This window comes from Ptychodera flava (assembly GCF_041260155.1).
Source record: "Ptychodera flava strain L36383 chromosome 3 unlocalized genomic scaffold, AS_Pfla_20210202 Scaffold_27__1_contigs__length_13241970_pilon, whole genome shotgun sequence".
Classification (NCBI taxonomy): Eukaryota; Metazoa; Hemichordata; class Enteropneusta; family Ptychoderidae; genus Ptychodera; species Ptychodera flava.
Window position 1 is genome coordinate 7,199,986 of NW_027248281.1, and position 26,232 is coordinate 7,226,217.

The 26,232-nt window shown below is 39.6% G+C and overlaps 1 protein-coding gene and 1 long non-coding RNA gene across 2 annotated transcripts in view; one reads left to right on the plus strand and one right to left on the minus strand.

Moving 5' to 3' along the window:
- LOC139126440 (uncharacterized) overlaps window positions 1–26,232 on the plus strand; it is a 178,358-nt gene that overhangs the window by 76,921 nt on the left and 75,205 nt on the right. The window lies entirely within an intron of this gene.
- LOC139126167 (uncharacterized) lies at window positions 9,145–10,239 on the minus strand. The gene is made up of 2 exons (XM_070692216.1): window positions 10,060–10,239; window positions 9,145–9,799 (listed from the first exon to the last, which is right to left on the minus strand). The coding sequence occupies exons 1-2, from the start codon at window positions 10,077–10,079 to the stop codon at window positions 9,145–9,147; spliced, it is 675 nt and encodes a 224-aa protein (XP_070548317.1). The 5' UTR covers window positions 10,080–10,239.

Below are 26,232 nucleotides of genomic sequence, written 5' to 3' on the forward strand. Positions count from 1 at the left end.
AGTACATTCATTCCAAAGGTTGCTAGGGATGAATTCCCTACGCCCCTTACCAGTTTGAAAAGGGATGAATTGTGTAATGCACCTTATAATGAACTATTAACCGAGTGTTCTAAAATAACTATTCATTAAAAAGCAGGAACTTGGCGGTCCCCTAACTTTGATTTTTTTTACCTTTTGGATATGGCTTCAGAATCAGACGGCCTGGTTTTAACTTGGTCCACTTTCTGTCAGCTAACAAGTCATTCCAGAGAAATAAATAGTTTTCCACCTTCCTATAGTCTGTGGGATTCTATACTTTCCGAGAAAGTGATTTGGTAGGTATTCTATAGGATTGAAGTTTACAAGGGTAAACTTATTTTTATAACCAAGAATACCTAGCAAATGTCACCCATCCTGCTCCCCACTTGGTAATAGTTAAAATTCATTTTCCTGGGGAAGTGGTATTCTTTCTGGTATAGTGGATGTAAGTTATTTTCTCCTTCCTTCTTTTCAGAAGTTGGTGGTATGCGCAAAAGAACTGTTAAGAAAGTCAAAGGAGATGCATCCAAAGGTATTTTTGTTTCACTAAAACATATGTTTGTATGATTATATGACTATATTTTTGGGGCTCAAAAATCCCCATATTCAGGCAATTACATAGTATTTTTGCCTCTGTCAATACTTTCTTTGAAGAGTCGTGGTAGTTTGAACTACGCGTAAAGGCTCTACAGGAACCATAAAACAAACATACAGAGATGCAAGTTACAATATGTCATGATGTATTTGTTAACTTTTAAATTCTGTGTTTATTGTGACTCATTTGCATGTAAACATTGTGAATGAATTGTGGTATTTGTAAAAAGAAAGTCAGGTTTTGTTTCAACAATCACTACTCTTTCATATATGTTAATGAAACAGTCATTACACATATTATACAAAATACCTTGGTACAGTTCATTGACATGTCTAAAACGTTTGAGGGAAATTAATTTAGGTTTTCCCTTTTTCTTTTTTTTTTGCAGCAAAACAAAAGAAGGACTACAAGCAAGGTTCCATGGACACAGATAGAAAAGGATGCTGTTGACAGGCATTTCAGTCTCCACATAAAAAGAGGCAAGGCTGTTCAAAAGTCAGAGGCCATTAAATGTTTAGCAGAAGAGCCAGTTTTAAGGAAAAGAACTTGGGAAGCAATCAAGTGGCATGTGAAAAACAGAACAACTTCTTACAATCGGCAAGCTATTTCTAGTTATCAGTCTGGACCAAAATAGTCCTATAGACACTTAACCAAGCTCCAACACCCCAGGAAAATAAATGCTTGGACATTCGTCATTTCAAAGAAGATACATTCTATGCCATAGATTAACTACCAAAACCTTTACAAATGGGAAATAACCTAGCGCCTGCTGCACTTTTCAAAGTTAAATACTTTAAACTACCCACGTTTGACCCTTCTTCATGACGTCAGTCATGACCTTCTCAGCTCCAGTTATACTCTAGCAGAGACCACACAGCTCTCTAGGGTACAACAGCCAGAAGGGCTTTGAGCAACCAACACCGCTAGGTAATAATCACAAAGTTTGACAGAGGGTGACAGGATTGTATTTGAAGGAGAAAATAAAGGGCACCCGCTGAAATGAACTACTTCCCAAGAAAATAAATAATGAGGAAAAATAGGCAGTCCATAGCAGTCCAATTAACCCACCACATGCCAGTACTGGAAATATGACATGTTTAAATTTGAACATTCATCACTAGCTATGCATATGAAATCAGACTCAGCCATGTGAAGTAACCATTCATTACCAGTCCTATTGAATTCATGACAGAAGGAAGATTGTCAATGGATTTAATGGTAGCTTACACATGTGGTAGTAAAAATTTAGACATGCATTAATAAACTGCAAGGACTGACTTGTTGTCAATTCTCATGCCAATCTCATTCCCAATTGTCTATTTAATTTAAATAAATTAGGCGGCACCCATGTGTAGCGTTGTTTTTACTTGGGTTAAATTTTTCAGGTGAAATTACTAATGTTTGCACTATAGAAATGCTACATGAGTCGCATGCACCGGTTACCAGTTAAATTGTTCTCAGACTTCAATATTTAGTGGATACAGAAGCAGCGGTTTGCACTTTTAAAGTATAGGATAAAGCCCGGGTACGAGGGCTCTCCTGGTACATAAAGTCTGATCCTACGATAAAATGTCAAGGCCGAAGACCGAGACATTTTATCGTAGAGTTGGACTTTATATACCAGAGGAGCCCGAGTACGAGGGTTTTATCCGACTTAAAAACTATCGCCCCTAACTGATATATTTTCGTTTTCAATGTGTTTACATCAACCGTCCCCTTTGTCAATATAACATGTTTAGGATATGAATTAAAAACTTTTATTTGTGAAATAGCCTTCCAATGTAATGGAACATCCTATAAATGCCCTAGGGCACATTAGTTTAAATGCCCTAGGGCACATTAGTTTATGTTTGTACCACAGCAGATTTTGTGTTGCAGCTGGTTTCCGCTGTGTTACCAAATTTGAATATTAAAACGTACCAGATGTCTACAGAATATGACATGTTCACTTTTGATTGGACAGTACTTTACTATGGCGCTGTCATTCGTTTCTGGAATTTGGTGAACAAGGCTTTATGAGTAGATAAAACACCCTGAATTGAGCACTCTGATTGGTCAATCAACAGTACATAGTTTTTAAGTGACAGTAACCTGCTGTAAGTTTTTTATTTTGTTAATTTTTGTGTTGTGTATTAACTTCACTTACTTTATTATTCACAAATTTAAGTTGAATTAGTTCGTTGATATTATCAATACAAACAACCAACATACACTTTGGGTGCATGTTATTATAAAAGTTCACTGTTATTGTTTTCAATTAAAGTTTAGTCCAGACCAAAATGTGTTTACCAACAATAACAATGCTGACTGTACATAATACAGGTTGTGAACACTGGACATTTGAACATGCTTTAGAAAATAGAATATAAATGTTAGCAATACTGGCTAACATGATTTTGAAAAGAGAGAAAAAACTGTAGTCAATATAAGAACAAAATTTCTGCCAAAATTATGAAGTTACAGACTATCCCTTAAATATAGTTAGAATTGGTTTAATTCATCTCCATTCAAAAAAGAGACCCTGAATTTTCAGTATAAACCAATGAATATGACAAGAGGGAAGTCACTGCAAACATCTGCGAGCAGCCTCTAGATAAAATCAGCATAGATCAATTTAAACATCGTTTATTTTTAGCTACTATAGACTATAGTAGGGATTTTAGGTCACATGACATTCGTGTTGAACGTACACATTCGATGCAGGTCTAGTCCGAACTTTCGTGTTAATTCTTAAATAGACCAAATAATCAGAGAAAATGAAACTGTAGTGTTGAAGATTATTATTTTAACTTCATTTTGAAAAATTTCACTTTTGTACTACGATACATGGCAAAGCAGCACGACTACAAACTCACGCGTACCGGCGATTTTGGCGTCCATTATGAGCGTTGTGCCGTGATCCCAAATGTCCCGCGAAAGAGATCGAATATATACCTCTTTGATAGGCTCTCCGCATGACTTATTCCGATCGCATCACTATTTTTTAGGGGTGGTACGAAAGACTCATGGGCTTCATTTTGAGGGGGCGAACGTTAAAATTGGCCGAGAAAAACTCCATCAATGATCAAACTTTGTTTTTGTTTGTGTTTTTTTGAAAGAAAATATTGATTTCCTTAAACGTTCGGCCCAAAAATTAATTTTATGATAAATATTATTTGTAATTCTGCAATAATTACAAGTCTGATGATGCGAAAAATGATGCTTAGGGCCCTTTTTAGCGAGTATGGTTTCACGCCAACTTTACATCCGGGCACTCCCAGGAATCACATACAAGTAATCAGCGCTTCGCCGCATGTTCTGTGTTAGGAGGTCTAAGCTGAGTTCCGACGTTCACGATTTTGCAGCTAGATTTGTCTGATTTCTTATTAAACGCAAGGATCTAGAGATATATTTATATACTTTACCCTTTCAAACATTATCTTGTTCGAAGTAGTTTGATTTCCGGGTGATATTTTTTGATAGACACTGAGAAGTTGTCAAGCCAATACTCCAGTGTAGGCATACGCACGTGGACCGCACTTTGCCGATACTATACTGAAATTTTAGTTTCGATCTTTAGTTCCCGAGAAGGGGACTATTTTGGTTCTCTCTGAAGAACAAGGCCGTAGATTATTAATTTGTTCTTTCCTCATTGATGGTGTTCCGGACTTTGGAAAAGTTGGTTTTTATACTGGTTTGTATTTCGGACCGCTGACTTCGAGGGTCTATGGTATTTCCGGGGCAGCGTAATTTTGCATCCAGTTTAATGCAGTTGTTCATTCTATAAATGCGTGTTGCTGTTTTACGGCATAGAAAAAGGTTTGAGAACGAAGGTTTTTTGACTGTTTGGAAATGTTCTCTGTAATTTGTTATAACTTAAAATCTACATTAATCAGACATATTTCATAATCATTTAATAAAAGTTGTAATCACACAAAAAAAAAAATTAAAAAACATTCCGAAGTTCAAATTCAAAAATATAAAAAAAAATATTTTGTTAAATTTAAATCAAGTTCTAAAATGTCACAGGTATCATTTGATTGTTTACAGGTATTGTTGTTTATTTGTTTACCTTGTAAACATAAATCTAAATAACGTTTTTCATATATGCAAAGTAATATATGATGGAATATGATTATCATATTTCTGTTGATGTTCACAATACATAATGCATACAGTGATCAATGTCACAGGTATCATTTGATTGTTTACAGGTATTGTTTATTACAGCATTCTAAATAATAATTTTCATTTATAAAAATTAAAAAACCATTGAACATTTCATCAGCAATATCCACAAAAAATTTCATCAATTTTCAATAAGAAATGCTTGAGTTATTGCAAAAAGCACTAGAAATTGCAATTCTAGTTTCCTTAAACAATGTTCAATATGCGGTCACCTGGTTGTAATGAAAACTACAGGTGTCTACCATGGCATAATTTCTAAATAGGAAGCTGATTTTTTCAAAAACAACAGGCCATATCTCTGCACGTACTGAACCAATTTTCATCAAACAAAATGCAATCAATTGGTCTTGAAGAGAACTTTCTTTTGATATATAATTTATCATAATTGTAGCTTTCTATCAATTTCATGTAAAATCCCTAACTATAGTCTATAGAAGCTATTGGGATGGGTATCCGTCTGGCGTCCGTTGTCAGTCTGTATGTATGTATGTATGTATGTATGTATGTATGTCCATTTGTGAGGCGTCCGTCCACTCAAATATCTTGAGAACTGCAGTACTTACTGATTTGATATTTATTGTGTAGATGAAAAATATGATTTTGAGAAACTGTTTTTTTAATTTTTTGATATTGTTGAAAATAGGCAAATTAATGCCAAAAAAAGGTGTTTTCGGTAAAAAATCTTCTTCTTCATAACCGCTGGTCAGAGAGCTTTGTTATTTGGTATACAGGTCCCTAGGGATAACCCAACTTAGATCTGTTCAAATTGTGATGAAATATGCAAATGTGTATTTTTAAGGAATTTTTTAATCATTTTTGGTCAAAATTTGACTTACGTTGTATGGAATTCTTGTACTGTATAAACCCTATCAAGTCACCGGAAAAAATAAATAATATGATTTTAAATAATTGAATTAATTAGGAAATCATCAAAGCCAAAATAATTTAGTGTGGAATTATCAGAAAGTTCAACTTTTTTTTGACAGTTCATAGTTAAATGCTTACCATCTTGGAGGATGAAAACATGTAAAGGCAACTTTCCTGAATCCCAACTTTGATATATTCTGAACCACTATTTATGTTATCTAAAAGAAATTGCTCATAATAGTTTGTCATGATAGGGTGGTCAAATAAATAGAGATAGAGAAAGTTCTAATTTCCATTTATGGTTGACTTGGTAAGGATAAAATAAGATTACTTTTTGAGGAAAAAAACAGAGTGGTCAATTAAAAGAGTGGTCAAAGTGATGGGGTTTTTATGGTAAAGCTGGGCTGTAAGATTCCTCATGTGCTATTTATAGCACTTATGCAATCTGTGTAAACAGTGCAATGAAAGTGTAACATGATTCCTTATAATGCTTTTGATGACCTTGAACTTCTTAAGTTTCAAACATTTGTCTCTTCAGTGTGCTTTCTCTGAGTAGGTACAGTCTCAACTTATTCAACAGAACTTACTTACAATGTTAATTTGAAAGTTAAAATGTGCTTGGTTAATAGGATGAAAATAATATATTAAATATATTAAAAAAACCAGCTCAAGATTCTTTATAACCAGACAGATATGCTGTTTTTCTATGATGTAAATCTTGATTTAAGCAAGTCTTGTTTCCTTTAATTAGAATGTAATTAACTCTCGTTTATTTGCTATTATAGCCTAATATAGTCTGATGAAATATGCAAATCTGTATGTTTACGGAATTTATTTCCATTTTTGGTCAGGCCATCTTGAAATGAGCTATCAAAGATATCCACCTTCTTCATCAATACATGTGTCACAAAAGGTTATTCTCTACATAACACAGCAGAGCTCTGTCAACTGTTGAGTCGGTTGTTTTTTCAAAACCGCTGATCAGACAGCTTTAATATTTGGTTTACATGTCCCTAGGATGACCTTAGTGAGATAATTTCATACAGTCAGGAAATACTTAATTTTGTATCCATGTCTATAGTAGCTTCAGGGACTTTGGCCCTATGTTTATTTTCAAAATGTGATATAATTAACACATGTTCACCACTAAATATCCAATATGATCGGAACCTGCATTCTATTGAAAGGTACTCACATTTTCAGACGTAATATGGTTGGATCTGTCCTTAAATATTTCTCATAGGGTCCACGTTTTCGCGTACGTCCGTGAGCAACTGGCTATGCAGTCATGTATGTCAACTCATACCATGTCACAACGACGAACACACTTGCGATGGTTCTGCATCTGCCATTGTAAAACTTTCTTCGCGACTACAACTTACATAAAACTTAATGGAGACGCAGTACGGGTACTGTTTTATTCCCCAACCGTACAAAAATCGAGCCGGATGGACTAACGGTTCTGACAGTAACGATGTCGTGACTTGAGGGGACCATGGTTTTCAATGGAGTGGCCGGGACGCAACAGAATACGACTGGAAGGGTCCCGTAAATGAGTACGCTGGAATTTAACAAGGCAGATCAGTATTGCAACGGTGTTCACTTAGTGTGTTTGACTTCCGTATTTTAACTGATCTCTTCATATTAAGTCATATTTTGTTTATTATAAATATCTAAAAGATAAGTTTACGCGTACACGAAATGTCAAAATTTTGCGACGATCACGACCCTTGACCTTTTGACTTGTCGGATATCACATTGCATCTCTCAAATGAGACTGCGCAGAGTTTTTTGAAGTAACGGCTAACAGTTCGTTCAGACCTTCAGCTAAATTTTACGAATTATGGCTGATTTCTTGGTCATTTCTACCCCCAGCGACGACAAATTTTCAGTCAAACAGCAAGTGAGTTATGTCTAAGGAGTAATGTTTCAGTAGGCATGAAGGTAAAGTGTATTTCCCCCGCGACAGTGTTGGATCACATAGGGACCGTGGTTGGATGCAGTGACCGAGATAGCAAGTCGCCGGTTGACGATAATTTTCCATTCATCCGGTAAGTATTTGAAATGCATATTTATAAAATACTCTTATAAAGCTCAAGAGCTCAAGAGGTAGAAATTTTGATTCCGAATACATTTTACCTCAAGGAGGTAACACCAATACGTAGCGCCAAGTATCGAATACATTGCTATGTGTGACTTCAGACTATGGACAAAATGTTGGTGCATTGACTTCACTGTGCACTTGCTGGCGATCGTGAAGATGTGAGCCTCCACCCATACTCGAAGTCAATCAGATAATGAGTTATGCCTGTTTTTATTCACATTGCAAAATTGGCTCAATAAACATTTTCAGATGAATTTCTCGCTCGGTTTCAATTTTCTGGGGTATGGAAAAAATTAGGCGAAATGAAAATATTAAAAAAACAAACAAAACTAGATCGTAGGTAGCTCTGCATAGCAGGGATGTGTGTTACCGGCGTTACACGGCCTCCCCCCACAGCCCTGCAGACTGATATAGAAAGAACCGCTGGTCCACCTGCAGAAACACGGCGGGCAGTTTATCCGCCAAAAACAGCCGATTTTGAATCCAAACTTGCATTGATCTTCGTTATCAAGCACACCCACCTCGCCGGGTACACGATGTGCCCAGCCGCGCTTGTAAACTTACGCAAAGCCTAATTTTCTCTCTCTATGCGAGGGAAGCATTCGTAACCGCCGCCATTGTTAATGTCATTCAACCCATGAGCACTCGGGCGAAAACCAGCCTTGCTAACAAAAGAGCATCGCGCGATATAGAGCTTCTAAAGTCGACGTTCTGAGAGGAGTGGAACAAGAGAAAATTGTGAAAAATATAAAATCCTGAAGAGAAAAAAGAAAATTATTTTGTCAACAGAAAATGATCATCGTAGATTGTACATAGCTGAGTGGTGGTTAGAAATGATATTTATTACAGTGTGCAACATCGCGATGCTCTTTTGTTAGCATAACTCCCGTTGGAACTTTCATACATGGGGCAATACATCAATGAAACATATGTCCGCTAAAATTTAAAAGCCAGTCTATCAGTATCAAATACTTTCACTACACATTGTTAACCGTAATACAAAAACAAAACTCAAACACTCAAAAGTCTTAAATGTCCACTAGATACGGTCCAATAAAAGTTCAAAATAAAACAAAACAAAACAATACAAAACAATTGTCCGAAAACATAATGTTCAACGCGGAATACACGATCGTGACTCTTCCAGGCTCACACACAAAAGCCCATCACGATAAATATCGACGAATCCCTCTCAGCTGGGAAAGTTCACGCGAGGTCAAAATGTTCAACGTACAACTGTTCACGGCAAAAAGTTTCTAAATGAAGTCAAACGGCGATTACCTACTTCTATGCCAGGGTTGAAAATCTAATACTTTACTTGGTAGAAGGAGCCGGTGAATCCCTTGAGTTATGGTTTGGTCGACGCAGATGAAAAGTGCGTTGTACGGTACAATTACTCTTGTACTTCAGTCACTCTTTCTACCAGGTCCGGAGTCAGCTGCAGTAGACTCTCTTTCGGGGAAGTGAATCTACTACCGGCAACTGAGGCCGCGTCAGGCATTTCTGTATCGCCATTACATGTCCTCGGATCGGGGCCACTCGTCTCCATGGAGATCAGCTTATACTCTCGTCTCCGCTCTGCACTGCCAAACACTGCTTTGTCCTCAGATGACCTCTCTCCGCAACAAGTTGTCGAGCACACCGTATCAGACTCACCCCCACACCCAGGTCTCTCAACTTCAGCCTGGGATTTCCCTGGGGTGACTTTTACACCGCTGGTCTGTCCACTGGAGTGTATTTTCTCAGCCTCCATAGCTTTGCTGTCCCTCACCACTGCCGTCTTTGATTTCACAGCTCTGCTATCTACATTAGGCTGCTTGCTACCGTTCAACACTCCACTCCGCCCAGCATTACCCACCGTGTGCCTCGGCTGCCTGTTGCCATGGGCACGCCTATGATGCACATCCAGGCCTCTCCGACTCGCCCATTGAGTCCCCTGGTCACACTCAGTGCATCTCTTATGGCGTCCACCCTCTCTCCGGTCTCGTTTACAGATCGACTCATGCTTTCTCAGTTTTCTCCAGTCACGAAAACACAGGCCACACTGCCTACATGAGAACCGAGGTTTGGGCATGTTGTCAGCTCAGCAACATCAACTTGAATAAAAACTGTCGTCCACACGCTCGTTCAACCATGACTTCAGATGGCAGGAAGTCAAGTATCAGATGAAAAATCCCTGTCATTGCCATGGTGACATCTACCAGAATCAGAATTCTGGCCAGCTGGTTCTTTTTGTCACACATGACAACATTGTCATAGGTATACTTTAAGTGCACTATCTATCATCAAACAATTAAAGTCTACTCACAGAAGTTCAAAGTCTGTCATCAGTTCGTCATCAATCTGGTTAGTTGGTTTGGTTTGTGTCCTATTTCACTATAGTAACTTCTGGGGTGAAATAAGGTCACAGCTGGGTGTCAGTCCGGTTTAGTCGGAGGCATAGTACCAGTCGCAATAGCGATCAGGCGCCCTCCTGTCTCTCCTTGTTGCATACTGATGGATTTCTTTCTTAGTATGATCAGGGTCAAAGTCGATGTGTACATCGGTGTCCTCTGCCTGGTAAAGGTCATCTAAGGACACACTACTAGGAATGTTTCAGTGTCACCAAGATGGCTGTATTTTGGCATTGTATTGTCTATCAGCTCAGGTGAGGCAGATTTCTCGCCATCGGGTTGTCTCTGGTCCTGCTTAAGTCCCCTCATAGGGTTTTAGTCGGTCGTAATGCACTACCTTTGTTTTGAGTGCTGACTCCGCTGAATATGGAAAGTGACGTCAGAAAGTTTGTCAATAATCAAGAACGGTCCTTCCCATCGATTTGCTGTTAATTTCTTGGATTTTCCTCTCTTGCAGGTTTCAGCACGCAGCCATACAAATTGACCAGTTGTCAATTCACTTCCATGCTGCCCCGTTCATAATGTCGTTTCTGGGCAATTGCACTTTTCTGCAATGCAATTCTAGCTCTGCGATGTGCTGCTTGTAATTTCTCTCTCAGCTGCAAGCATAATCAGTACGCTCGGTCGAGCTGGTCGGTAGAGGTTCGACCATCAAGTCCACAGGTAAATCTACCTGTCTGCCCAGCATCATCATATTCGGTGTCTCGCCAGTACTCTCCCGGGGTGAACTTCTGTATGCCATCATAGCATAAGGTATCACCTCCCAGTTCGATTGATCAGGATCCACTAGTACTGACACAGTATGGGCTAGGGTTTTCATGTATCGTTCAATGAAGCCGTCAGATTTTGGATTGTATGGCGTCGTTCTCGTCTTGTCAACGCCCAAAAGTCGACATACCTCAGCTATCACGGCAGACTCAAAATTCCTGCCTTGGTCAGAGTGGAGTTGCCTGGGCACTCCAAAACGGCTTACAAACTCATTGGTGAGTTTTGCTGCAACAGTTGTGGCTTCCTGGTTTGGGATAGCATAGGCTTCTACCCACTTTGTAAAATAGTCACCTATGACTAGTGCCCATTTGTTTCCACGTTCAGTCTCTGGAAATGGACCTATGATGTCAAAGGCCACTCTCTCCATCGGCACGCCAACAATATATTGTTGTAATGGTGCACGCCGTGTCTTACTTGGTGTTTTCGTGCAGCACAAACATCACACTGTCGTATCATGGATTTGATATTGGCTGTCAGACCATACCAATAATACCGCTGCTTTATTTTCTCCTTGGTTTTGAACACGCCAAAGTGGGCGGCGGTCCTTGCGGAGTGTAGCTCTGCAAACACTGCTTGCCGGAGTGTTGATGGCAAAAGTAGCTGCCATTCACAGGTGTTTCCATCGACAGACTCATATCTGCGATACAGCACTCCATCTCTCAGTTCAAGCTGCTTCCATTGGCCCCAATATGCTTTGGTTGCCAATGATTGTGGTGATATTTTCTTCCAATCTGGTGGGCCTGCACTCAGCTCTTTGTGTTTAATGATCGGGCCAATATCAGGATCATCAAGCTGTAATTGACGTAATTGTGTTGTTGTCCATTCTGGAACTAGACTGATTGCTCTTTCTGCTACCACCTGTGTGCTAGTGTGACCGGGTAAACTCCGCACCTCATGGACATTTTTAGGGGTCGGCCAGTTCTGCACTGCATCTGTTTTATCAGGGCTGGTCTCGTCTCTTCCGGCTGATACTCTATGCCAAATGTAGTTTACCTTTTGCTGGAACAACTTCACTTGTTCGGCTTCAATTTCAGCCATATTCCCTCAGGTGTGGAAATACTATATCTAATCTCTCCAACATCTGGTCAATGGAATCAGCAAACACCGCTTTATCATCAACATACAGCAGGAGAATTTCCCATTGTAATCCTGATAATACGGACTCAATCAGTCTCTGGAATGTGCCTAGGGCATTGCATAAACCAAATGGCTTGACCTTCCATTGGTATAGCCCACTCCAGGTGGTGAATGCAGACTTCTCCTGTGCATCACCGTCCAGCTCAACTTGCCAGTAACCGCTTGTTAGATCTAATGTGCTAAACCACTTAGCACCAGCAAGCGCATTTATACTGTCTTCAATTCTGGGTATGGCATATGCGTCTTTCACCGTTATATCGTTCAGGTGGCGATAGTCAACGCAGAAACATGTGCTGCCATCTCGTTTCTTGACTAAAACGACCGGCGCTGCCCAAGGACTATTGGACTTTTCGATCACATCTTTCTCCAACATGTCGTGTATGAGACGTCTGGTCTCCTCCCGCGACCATGGCGATTGTCGGCGGGGCTGCTGACGGATGGGTTGGTGGTTACCGGTCTCAATGTGATGTTTAGTCAGACTGGTGCGTCCAAAGTCCAGCTTGTCTTTTGAGAAAATATCCTCCCATTTCGATAGAAACTGGGCAATTTTCTCTCCGCATTCTGTGCCAAGTTCATTGACACTCTCCTCCCATAAGGCCTGCAGGTGGTCAGGTACAGGTGTGGTCGGTTTACCTGTCTCAGGTTGACTGGTCTCAACAGGTCGTTGGCTGGGTTTGACCTCGCTGTCCACACCACTAGCAAGTGCTATGGTGGTCCCCTTCTGCATTATGTGGGTCGTTTCGCCTACGTTCATAACACGGACAGGAACAGTGTTATTGGTGACATCAACGAGTACACGTCCTACCAGGACACCTTCGGCTGACAGCGGGTTGCGCTTGGTCGGTTCAACCAAGGCCATGGGGTTCACGCCGATAGGTCGGGACAGATGTCCAGGTATGACCATCTCATGTCCAGCTTTAACAGCCATTGTCTCTGCTACCACAACTCGAGCGCACAGGTGTCTACCTGTACGGTCAAGTAGGGGTACATTCCCCTCATGGAAACCCATAGTTAGACTATGTGTTCTGATCTCATCAGCAGGTGCAGCCAGGATGTAGTCATTGCCAAGTATTACTCCCTCACTGATCTCTGCCACAACAACTCTAATTGTTGTCTTATTCGGCTCAACTTTGATCTGGAAGTCGGCCTCTCCATGCACAGGTAAAGGTGTTTTCCCATCAGCCTGCAACGCCCTGATTGTAGGTGGCAACAGGGCAGGTTTCTGTGCAGCTGGTATCGAGTTGTAGACATCAGGAGAGAGGAGGGTCAACTCCGATCAAGTGTCGACAAACGAACAAGCAGCTACACCATGGATTTCAGCAAGACGTAAAACTGCGGCCGTCTTCTCTGTACTTTCACGTCATTTAACTGCAACACATGCTGGGCTTCCATGTCAGGTTTCTTGTCATTCTCTATTTTGTCGTCGCTGGTTGGGACCGGTTGTCTGTTGTCGACCGAGCGTCGGTCCCAACACTCGTCCTTGCGTGTTTCCCGAGGTGTCAGCCTTTGGGCAGTTGCGCTTTATATGGCCTACTTCCCCACATCCGAAACACTTTATCGGTCCTTTCTTCTTTTGTCGCTCAGCTTTATCTCTTTTCATCTCCTCTTTGATCGCATTGACAGCTGCCATGAGTTCAGTGAACTCTGACTGGGTTGGCAAGCTGGTGTGTTGATCATAGGAGTCTGCAATCTCTACTGCATCATCATACAGATCATCATCGATGCCAACCTGTCTGATATGTTGGCGTCGTTTCATCCGTCCAGCTTCAGAATGCAGGAACGACTCAGTATGATAGCAATTCGTATTGCTGCATCGAGTGTTCTGGGCCGCTGTCTGAATAAGTCTGCACGAATTTCTGCATCAGGGATTGCATTGGAAAAATACTGCCTAGCCAACTTGTCAATGGCTATTTGGTCAAGTTCAGGATAAGCTTGCTCAGTCAAATCTAGGATAGCTTGTCCTAGATTTGCAAGCGTCTCATCTTTCATCCGCTTTCTGCATTTCAGCTGGGTTAAACGTAACTCAGCTTTGCCAAAAGAACCAAAGCGTGCTTCCAATATGGCCACTAATTCATCATACTCCATCTCCTCAGGTAAGCCATAAATACGGGGAAGCATGTTCTGGGCACGGCCTCTCAGGGAAGCTGCCAAGAAATGACCCTTTTCCACTGCATTCCATCTGTTAATTGTTGCACAGTGGGTAAAGTGACAATAGTAGTCACGCCAGGAACTGCGGCCATCATATTTGTCAGGCATCACAGCCAGCTTTTCCAGCCTGGCTCCCCTTACTGGATTCTGAGGAATCCTATCTTGTCGACTTCCCCTTCCCCCAGGCAGTAAGGTCCTCTATATTGACTGCTCTCTCCCTGACCTGGGCTACTTTGTCGCCCCATCACTGGATCAAGACGGGCATTCAGTCTGGCAAAGGAGGACATGTAGCTATCTGCATTTCCAGCAGGAAAAGCGCCCTCTCTGTAGCTACCTTCATAGGCTCCTTTGTTTTCATACAGCTCAGCCAGGGGTCTCCCTGGTGACCCCCTCCTAAGATTCGGTAATCTTAGATAGTCACTGCCTTCCTTCGGTCTAGCCCCAGACATATAGTGATTTCTGCCCTCAAGTGCGCCCTCTCTGTTCTGTCTCAGGAAACTGTTTTCCGGTCGGTATGGAGACTGCATTCCATACTCATTCTCGCTTTGTAGCCGGTTTCCTACATTTAACCATGGCCCCACATTAGGGGTGCTTGTGCCTAGAGCACTGCCTGAAAAACTGCTGCCAGGGAAACGATAGTCAGGGCCTTTTATTTCTCCCCTTTCTGTAGTTTTTTTGCTCATTCTGCCCCCAGTCGCACCAAAAGCTAACGTGTCATATCCACTTTCGCCTACTACAGCCTTCCACTGTGCTGTAGTTTCCCCTGTGATCTGACGTTCTGCAATTGGACTGTTGACCTTGCCTTGGGGCCGGTCCTGTTCACCTCCAGTGAACGTAATGACCTCCTCAGTTTTATCAGACTGCTCAATTTCAACTGCCGTAGCCATCACTCATATGTCTGCATGTGACCTCAGTTAACCCTTTCTTTTGTCTGCATCAATTTCTTTTTCACCCAGTGTTACTCTGTCATCCCACCGCTGCCACCAATGCGACAACTTTTTCTCTTTCTGGCCTTTGTGTCGTGAGTCGGGTTCGTACAGGGCTTTACACAGTGAGTATATCTTAACAGGAAAGTGGTAGCCGGCCTGAGTAATACTACACTGCTTAGAGGCCCCGTAAGGGTTTCTGACTTAATGGTACCTGCCGGCGAAGTTCTGCTGGGGTTAACGGCCCAACCCAGGCCAATAAAACACTGGGAGTCGTGTATTACAGCTCTCTGCCATTCGGCTTATATTCTTTAATGGTTAAATACAGCATTCAACAGGAACTACAGCAACAGCTTACTGGAACTAAAGCAACAGCTTTACTGCTAAACTCTCTGCTCTCTAAACTCTCTGCATACTTTACTCAGGATCGTACGTAGCTCCACTCAGCAGGGAATGAATGTCTGGAATGCCAAGTATGCCCACTGGAACTATTTGACAGCTACGGAGTACTGGAACGAACTGTCTTTCTGTTAAGACAGTCTAGCAAGGCTAGAGCAGCAACACCAGAGTTTATAGGTGACACTCTGGAAACAGGAACGAGCAGCATACAGCCATTAACCAAGTCCTTAACTGGACTTACCCCTCCGCTCGCTTAACAGGAACCTGGTCTCAGTGGGGTTGGCTGTCGGCACACTAGCCGCTGGATCAATGCTGAAGCCCCTCGAGGCTAAGTCAGCAGCTGCTCAGGATATCTGCAAGCCTTGCCGCCGTGCACATACAGCAACTCCGTTCTATCAGCAACTCCGTCTATCTGCTTACAAAACTCTAAGTCCAGAGCTTAGAGATCTCTGCTACTACTGCTGGGCATAACAGCATCCTTCCCCTGTGCGTGGAGTAGCGCCCGATGCTAACTCAACAAAATCACACAAAATACTGGCTTAAGTATGACTTCTCTGCCAATCAGAAACTACTTTTGCACACGAACAAAGCCTTAAGCCAATGACATACAGTATCTTGCTCATTATGATTGCCTAATCTGTATATTAATATCCCTACTTGATATCATCTTCATACTAATACTGCCACGTTGGCAAAAACAACTGTCAGAAGAAGTGATAAATGACTACACACTCTAAGACAAAGAGACGCATTGGAATGCAGTCCAGTCATGTTATCGGATATGTCTACTGACCTCTTAAGTGCATGTACCAAGGACAGTGCGCTACTCGCTACTATAATTAAACGTAAACACAACAATTAAAAGACACTTAACTAATTAAGAAACCATTAAAAAGACGTTTACACATCCAGAAACGTCACATAATGATGTGACGAGTCTGTAATGAGTACATAAATTAATCGGACTAGTAGCTGTGGCAACTAGTCAAGTCAATACATCGTACACAAGCCCAATACATTTCTGGATATGTTACACTTTCAATGTGTTAGTTTTGTACTCGCAAAGATGCATGTAATAAATTCTTCTATGTGGCTACGTAACAAATCACACTCATGTTCTAAAACTATATTGTAAATTTGTTGTCTTAATAAATGTTGCTAAGTTCGTTCTCTTCTTTCTCTTTCATTTCAGTGTGCATGTCAGCCAAGGCCCAAGAGAAATTCGGCAAATATAATCATGACTTACCTGAAGAAGTCTTCAATGTCAAATTTCAAAACAAAATAGGACATGAAAGACGAGACTTGGCCAGAGCTAAATGAACTCTATTAAAAACTTATCTTGGACTAAATCACTTTCACTTTGTCTGTGGAATTTGTTGAAACCAAAAATTTATTAAATTTGTCATCAGACTTACAGTAATATTTGTGCTTTTTATTTAGAATGTTTGGAAAGGTGAGTCTGCTTGTGTTTGCTGTGTTCAGGTGAGTCTGAGTTGCTTTTAACTCTGTTTGGCCAGTCTTAGTTTTAGGCCAAATATGGTTAAATTACATCTCCAACCAATTATATCATATGCTTCACTGAAAGAGCCTGTGTAAAAGTACTTGATTTCACTGGAATTTGATTTCACTTATTGATGTTTGCTTACATCTTGGCTGGCAAACATGCAAATGAAACAGTGTCTACCAAATTCATCACAGCAACATCAGTTAAAGTAAAATCCAGTGTCAAATAAGTACTTTTCATGATGCATGGTGAATGGATTCAAAATAACCATTCATTCACATACATGTGAGTGGATTCAAAATAACCATTCGTTCACATGTATAACCATTCGTTCACATGTATGTGATGGCTAGCTCATTTAAATATTTCGGCCTATACACATGTTACCCACATGTTTCTGAAATGAATGTGGACTGCCTAACTGCCTATTCCCTATGCACATGCATTTAGCCATGCCAACTAGCCATGTGCATACTCATTTCACATGGTACTGACAGGCATTCCTGTTCTATAAGGGTACACACCAAAAAGACTCGTGAGGACTTTCAAAAAGTTCTACGGTCGATATGACGACATTGTGGCCAAATATGACAACGCGGCCACTCAAATGATTAGCGACAGTGTTCCTTGCTTTGACTTATTACGATCGATTCATATCCTGTGTCATTTCATACAATATTTAGACAATTTTGGGACCAATCCTGATGGGTGTAGCATGCTAGCAGGGTACGCTTACCCATTGCGGACACCTGGTACCACCACTAACTATCAGTGCTTCAGGATGGTCCTACTTAAATTTGTAAATCACAAATGTCCCATGGACCTGATAATGTATTACCTTGAATGGAAATGATTATTGGACTAGTTTTAGGTCATATTTCATCATGTAATGAAGTCACACACCTTTTAATAATACAGTTATTTTTTGAAAAAAAGAATCAGTTCTTTTTATCACCAGCTGCATCTTTATGGTACATTTCTTTGTTATGGGAGCATTATACCAACATTCATTTGTGTTCTTTACATTGTTATGAAAATGTGTCCAGTAAGGCAATATTGATCTTTAATTCCTTTTTTGCAGATTGTGACTATTATGAATGAAATTGATTGTTGTGTCTCTGCAGGTAGCAACTACAAGAAAAAAAGGCAAGTTTTGAAGAAACATACACAGTTGATTGAGGGGTTTACCAAACCAGTCAATCCGCATTGAAAATATGAAAGGGGCTGAGGCAGTCTTGTCCAATTTGGCATCAGAACTTTGTACGACTGAAACACATGTGAACAAATCACCAGTATCATTTCTTGACAAAGAAACACTGGACTTGATTCACCAAAGTGATGCAGAACTTAGAGATAATGACATTAACTGTGTCAAAAGTGGTATTGTTTGAAGTGTCATGCCTTCAAACACCTATGTCAGTTGACTGTGATGATACGTACCACGGACACAATGTGCAATTCTCACCTAGCACAATTAGCTAACAGTGATGGTACATGGTACCAGTGAAACACAATGTCCTCCATCATTAGTGTTAACTGATTATGAAAGTGCAATGAATGACATGGTTTCATCTTGTTCATCACAGAGTGGTAATGGTAACATCAATAGAATGCCTTCTTTCCCTCTACCAGTGTGCTATGCAGTAACAATAATGCTCTGCTCCTCCATTAGATATTCTACCCTTTTGTAATAATGGTGCTGTCAATGAATATTTCACCTTTAACAGCTTTGCAGAGAGCAAAGGTAATGTGACAGTTTTGAGTCACATAGCAGCATGTGATTTTAAGGAATCAGTCACGCAGGTCAGAGCTCCGTCTTCCTATTTCATCAAACAAAAGGTCAATTCTGTCAGTTTTTCTCCATGTCGTGCCTTCTATACATCTGCTTCTCAATGCCGAACTTTCAATTATTTGAATCGTTTTGCAAAACATTCCCCTGCAGCTGGAAAAGATATTCCTTTTGAAATCATTGGGGACAATTTAGATTTGACTATAACCCCAACAGGTATGACCTCAGACAAACAGCAAAAAAGTCTCCATTGGTTTTTGAATGTTGGAATACAGAAATGAGTGTTAGGTAATAACTTGCCAGATGGCAAACCCAAGGATGATATTCTGAAAGTACCTAGCACATATTTCTTGCCCACTGAAGAGGAAATCAATGAATTAAATAGGGACTTTATCTTCCATACTGTTAAAAGTATGGTCAAATATCTTACATTTTTTACATGGTTTATTTTTGTGAAATGCTTACACAGAAGAATACAATTTCACGCAGATGCAGAACGAGAAAACCAATTTTGAGGCACATACTATATATAGGTACATAAAAAAGAAAATCAAACCGACACGAAATTTCATGTGTTTTAATTTTAGTTTATGATTTATTAAATTTAGAAGTGAAATGGTCATACAATAATATTCTCTTCAAAAACTTGCCTGGCTATATTTTCAGGAAAGCATGTAGAGGGCTTAATGACTTCATTCTGAAGCAAGTTCCCAAGAGAGACAGTCAATCCCAAGATGCATATTTTAAAGGACCATGCTCTCCCTTGGTTACAGATGTGTGGTGTTCATTGATATTTGAATTGCAAGTTCTAGGGTGTCTTTGGGAAATATAAGGAACTCCAATTATTGTGAAATAAGCATTCTTGTATTTTGGACAATATTTTGTCTGTCCTCAAAAATGTGCTTGCCAACTTCCACAATTTTGAAACATGAGTTAATTAGATTCTTTATGATAGACTCCTGCTTTGAGCATTACATTCAAAAGCTGGATATTTGTTTACTTAATTGAAGCTAGCTATGAACTTGACACCAGTTTTTTTTAGCCTGCATCAAGTAAAGTTTTACATAACTTATAAATACAAGACTTTATATCTCTATCGTTTTTAGCACTTACCAAATTTATATAGCATATAAGTATCCAGACTTTATATCTGTACAAGAAGTTTCATGGTACAGATATAGTATGTACCAATTCTGATCAAATGTTCAACTCACACCCATGCAAATATTTGTACATACCAAAAATGGAATGATGGAAGTAATCAATGTATTATGTCCATGTAAAAGGTGTGAGTTGAGCTGTGAGTATCAACCAGAGGGTGAGCCTATATTTCTGTGACCCACACAAAATGCGTAATTTGTCAAATCAACTAAAGCAATCAAAATAATAGCAAAAATGAGTGACATTATCCCTTGGACACATCAATTATACTGTGCACATGTCATTGTACTTGGCTTATATGTTTATGCCACCTTATATTGTTTTATATTCGACTCTTATTAAATATATTCAATTTTGATTATAACTACCAATTATGTTATCAGGAGACTGGGCAGCAATGACTGATAACTGGATACTTGTTTGTTAATGTGTGTCCAACATCAACTAGATAATTACATGTATTAATGTGTGCACAACTATATCTAATTGTCTTTTTAACATTTCAGACAAAGAAATGGTTATCATTGGCAAAAAATTGTGAGCCTTCATTAGCCATCTCCACTGAAATGGGACTCAGATTGAGTGGACTGGTAAGTAATAAATATTGACTTATTAAAAATGTGATTTTCGAAATTAGACTCTTCAAAATTGTAATATTCTGTCAATTGTCAAAGTCTTAAAGTTAACCTGCCAAAATAAATATATTGTTTTCTAAATGCCCTGATATATAGGGGAGTCTGATTGTGTACAGTAAACAGTCATTATTCAGGGCTTGAAATTAGCGGCAGTCCCCTTCCTATCTTTACTTCTATCATTTAATTTTTGGTATGTACCAAATGTTTGATTATAGCATTTTTTTTTATGTGTAATGGGCTTGTATGGGTGTGAATTTAACTTTTGATTATGTTCATGCTGCTATATTTCAAACACCTTTTTCAAGTAGACACTTGTCATTAGCGATGACATTGCCTTAGAAGTACTATGGCAAAAAGCCAATCGAATTGCACCAGTTTCACATTTCATTTCTGCCCTTGTACAAAATGCTCTAACATTATAATTTACAATGCCTTGTATTGGTCACAATTGAAACAAAAATTCACTCACTGGGTGCAAAAATTAAGAAATTTCATAATTTTAACTCTGCTGTTTTTGCTTAAATTCATTCATATTGCAGTTACCCAAATGTCAGATGTCAAAATTCAGGCATTAAAAGGAATTATACTGATGATGGTTCTTGAGATGAATATTATGCTGGCTATACAAGAGCCTTACACATGTTGCTTTGAGTAATTATGCAACTGGAGTTCGTTTCGTACAGTTAGGAAATCTAAACTGCCATTTATCACATACAGGTGCAAGTCATATGGCAGATTTTGCAGAAAATCAAGAAGTTGTCAAAGAGTTTAAGAAAGTTGCAACGGCAAGAGGTTTGCCATCAGGCGTGAAAAAGGAGAGTAAGTATATTATGCTAATTTTGTTAATTACTAGACTCCTGCTCCCTTGTCAACAATATTACAGAGTTTAAATGCCAGTCCTTAGTCACCAGTTCATGTGAGGTGGATTAAGATCAATTATGCCGAGTGTATAGACCCTTTAAAGAGGGCTTTCTTTAAATATGACGTCATTTACAGAACCAAAGCAGAAGGAAAGCGAGGTCAGTATGCTGACACCTGGCAGAATGTAAATATAGTACGAACTATCCGAGATTGACGGTGTTTGTTACAGCAGAACCACTTGAGGAAATTTTCTAGAAATTTAACCTATTGTATTCAACATTTCTCTACCTGAACATTCCAAGATAGGGCTATTTTGTTGATTTAAGCATATTGTTATGGAAATGCTAATGTGATACGTGATCGGTACATCGCTTCATTTCGGCTTCACTTCGTCACTTGTCGGCCGTGAGTGACGGGTTTCCTTACCTGCTGGACAGGGGGATTGTGGCCAATCAGAAGTGCGATAGGAGTCACGTGATTTGTGGAATGTTAGCATGCTTTCAAAGAGAAGAACTTTCCATGGCGTAGTGTCGAGAACCACTCTTTTTTGGGAGTTGAGATTTAGCCGAGTGGTTCTGTCTGTGGCCTCTCAGCTAGGCGACTGATGCCGTATGTTGTGGGTTCGAATCCGATTGAAAACTAGCCGTATCGTTGTCGCTCAGCTCTGTCGAGTTTTAGTTAATTTCAACCTTTCCTTGCTGTGGTAGCCAGTCCGGAGTTCAGCGATCACAAGATCCTTATGTTATTTAGCTTAGGACGTTGGTTGTAGTCGCTATTTCTACCCGGGGCGTTTTTCTGGGTATTTACCCAGTGGTGTAGCCGGACAGGACCTCTAGAACAACGTGTGTGTGGAAGAGTTGGGGAGCGGGATTTCTCTTGGTTGGATCGAAGCCACGTTACCAGATATTATCTGATCCTGAGCGGAGTCCCGTCCACCACAATATTTTTTCACTGAAAGAAATGGAGGCTATTAGAACTGCATGTGTACACCTACAACTTTTAACAAGGAAAACAAGGTAAATAATAAATGGATACAGTTGTAAAATAGTGCCCCATCAAAAAGTATGCAAAAGCTGAATTTTGTGCATCTGTATGTTCAAATCTTTTCAGTACGAATATGATTTCATTTTATTGGATGCATGATACTAGACAACCCACATTTTGTTGTTTTCCTTATTTATCTGTTACAAGTGTTTGAAATGGCAGGAAATTTATTATGATGGTGAAAATGTTGAATTTATCTGCCAATATCTACACTAATGACTGTTGTTTACTGTTGATTGTTTAATGGGTTGAGTTTAGAGAATACTGGAGGATACCGGGAAATATGTTGAGATGGACATGTTACACAAATGCACCTATTATTGTTATGATAAATGATGACCAATGGGAGATAACTCAAGATTACAATTTTTTCCCTCTTTCTATAGGTGGCAGATGACAAAACTTCCTATGAATCGCTCAAAGTATACACAAAGATGGGAACAAGCCAAAAAAGATACCACATGGCTTGAAAAGATACTGCATCCAACTTGTTTCAAGCCATGAGGCTGAGGCTACAGACCTACCTGATGTAGTGTTTCAACAGTATCTCACATCTGTTCACTTCCATCAAGTAAACACCCTTGAGTCAATAAACCGACTTGGCAATCACATTCCTCAGATTAAGCATCCATGACATGATATATACAGTCTTCACTCTTCGACAATAAAGTAACTAGTTCTAGTTTAGTCATCAAGCTAGCACCAGCGTCTGTCCCTGTGTCCACACATCACATTGGCGACGAGGATTAGCGGTCAACACATCAACATCCGATCATTCAACATTTTGGAACTATCACAAATAATCCAATTTTAATTAAAGGAGGGATGTAGTGTTTCAACACTATCTCACATCTGTTCACTTCCATCAAGTAAACATCCTTGAGTCAATATACTGACTTGACAATCACATTCCAGAGATTAATCATCCATGACGTGATATGTTACAGTCTTTACTATTAGACAATAAAGTAATCAGTTCTAGTTTAGACATCAAGCCTACAACAGTGTCTGTCCCTGTGTCCACACACATCACACACACAGACACATCACACCTGAAACTGGTAATTTCAGTTTTAGGGGTCAGTTTTTATCATATTATTCTTTTTTTTGTACTCACTAGTTCACACTTTGACACAAGTGTTGAATTTGGCTTTGAGATTATGAGCTCAAATTTCAAAAATTTGACAACAGTTTGAGGGTATGCTGGGGAAGGTATGGAAAAAAAACTGAGTTGGTACTTGGGAGACTTGAAATTGTATCAGTGTCTGTCTCAGAATGCTCTAGAATTAAACCACCATTTTGACTAAAAAATTATAAAAATCTCTACAGCAGGTGAGCAGGACAATCCCACCAATATACAATATAAAGCCGTTCCCAGGCTCCTGTCAGTACATCATGGGTTAATTAATCAATGTCATAAGGCATTACACCTTTGAATTCAATCTGTTAAGTTGAAATTTCGTGGCGTGTTTATGCATCTGTTTGGTCCGGTTCCAGAGTTACGAACATCATACCTTGGAGATTTTCATCTCTGATATGAGGCTTAACCCTTGATGACAAGTTTGGAACTGCTGCCGGGCAGGCACATCCCAAAGTCATCACCAATAGCAATGTCTTTGAAAGAGACGTATACCTAATTGTCGAAGAGACGACCAGGTTTGAGGTTTGCCAAGTGGTTTGGCAGACAGAAGGTATCTTTAAAATTACAGAAGGCAACTGGCACAATAAAGTGTATGAGGTGTGAGGAGTTAAATGCCTGCCAGCAACACTGAAAAGCAGTCCTACCCGGGGTTGAAGCGATCACTATGATGAACCATCCCAAGAAAACAATGCCACGCCAATTAAACTATGTTAATACTACTATTACTGTTAGTACTACTCAGTAGTAAAATGAACATGCTCTGCAAAGTTTCCTTTAGGCTTTATTCTCCTGATTACATGTAGAATATTGTGAAGGAAAAATTAAACACCAAGCCAAAAAGCTATTTCAATTCTTAAGTTCTGCTGTGTGTTCTGGTATCTGGCACGTGAGTGCTGTAACACAGTTGCATGGTGTTATCGTAGTTAACACCTTTGAGTGCTAAAATTTTCCCCACCAAAATATTAGTGTAACATTTTACCAATTTTTATGAATTTTTCGGTAATTGTTGATTGACTTGTAATTGTTTTGACTTTGGTGCTCAAAGGGTTAAAGTGGTTACAAAACTCTAGGCCATCAGTTAAAATCTCTTTGATAATTGATGGATTTATTCAGAAAACTTTATTTTAGAAAAAATAAAACTGTCAAAAAATCAGAGCTACAAAAGTATTGCATGATGTTCAGCTTTTAAAATCAGGGTAGAACCACCAGTTGGTAGAGTCCGGTAAGAAAGCTAGGGGGCTTTATTTGAGCGCCCTCTAGTGGGCAAGCCTGTCCTGGGCTGTTGTTTATGGTGCAAAGCCACACACACGTACTGACTGCAAAGCATAATCGACAACACAACAGCCATGGCAAGTTTCAACGTAGTGATTGCGGTTTTTGTGGCCAAGTTTACTAATCAGGGGCAAGTTAACATTTTAGTTAGTGATTTGAATCATAAATGAAGACAGTTGATTTCTCAAAGGCATGGGACTGAATCAATCATCATCAGTGTGCATAAATTAATTGTTCATTTTACAAAGTTCATTACGGAGTCTAAGCTCTATACACCATTTGTACATTAATGATAAACATTTCTTTACAATCATAAGAAAAAAATTACATTTAGCCACAAAATCAAAAAAGTTTCAATGTTCAGTGTTTGTATGTTAATTCAATAATATATTTAAGTACGTTATTATTTCTTCAGTGATATTCATGTTTTTTTGGTAGATAATACAAAGTCTATTAATTTACAGGGTAAATCTTCATATGACTTTGAAGAAGGTTGGGGAAATTTCCTATACGTGCAATCAGAGGGCAATTTTATCACAGCAATGGAAAAGCTACCGGGCAATTAAACCATACAAATTGCTACTGACGGACTGTTTGAAGTCATCTCCAACTTGTGATTATACAGGTTCCATTACAAAGTGTGGTATTAAAAACTGCAAAACTTGTAGTATGCTCATCACTACAGAACAGTTCAGTAGTAGTTTGACAGGGAAGACCTATTCTACCAAATGTCTGGAACCTCTGAATTGCACTACCAAAAACGTAATCTATGGAATTGAGTGTTCTTTGTGTGGGCTCATTTATGTTGGTGAAACAGGAAACAGCTTACGATCTAGAATGAACGGACATCGCAGTGGAGTGAATCAATCTTTGGATGTGCAACTTTATAAGCATTTTAACCAGGACGATCACTCCACTTTGTCTATGCGTGTCCCTATTCTTGAAAAATATACCATCCAACCAACAGCCCCACACTTAGTTCACCATTCCATAGACAGAGAGAATACCACTGGATTAGACAGTTAGGTACCGCAATGCCTTATGGTTGTAATGACTACATCAAAGATATAGGCAATCTCTCAAGTCCTGGTTGTTTTAAGTGAATGTGATGGGCCTATTTGAGTCTTCTGTCTGTAGAAGACTTAGTCATGGACATAGGCGTTACCATCGGCCTAAATTGGATACATCTACCTTCAACTGCCATGACAAATTTCATGAACTGCTTCTTTTATTACAGAAGCCTTTAGGTCTCCATCACATTCGTACTTCATTATTTGCTCTTTCCATCAAGGACTTGAGAAGG

What these genes read in the sequence shown, in the direction of transcription:
- LOC139126167 (XM_070692216.1), bottom strand. Translation starts at nt 10,079, where the DNA reads ATGACAGACTTTGAACTTCT. An exon ending in ATGACAGACTTTGAACTTCT is followed by an intron (nt 9,800 to 10,059) that starts GTGAGTAGACTT and finishes GTTCTCATGTAG; the next exon opens with GCAGTGTGGCCTGTGTTTTC.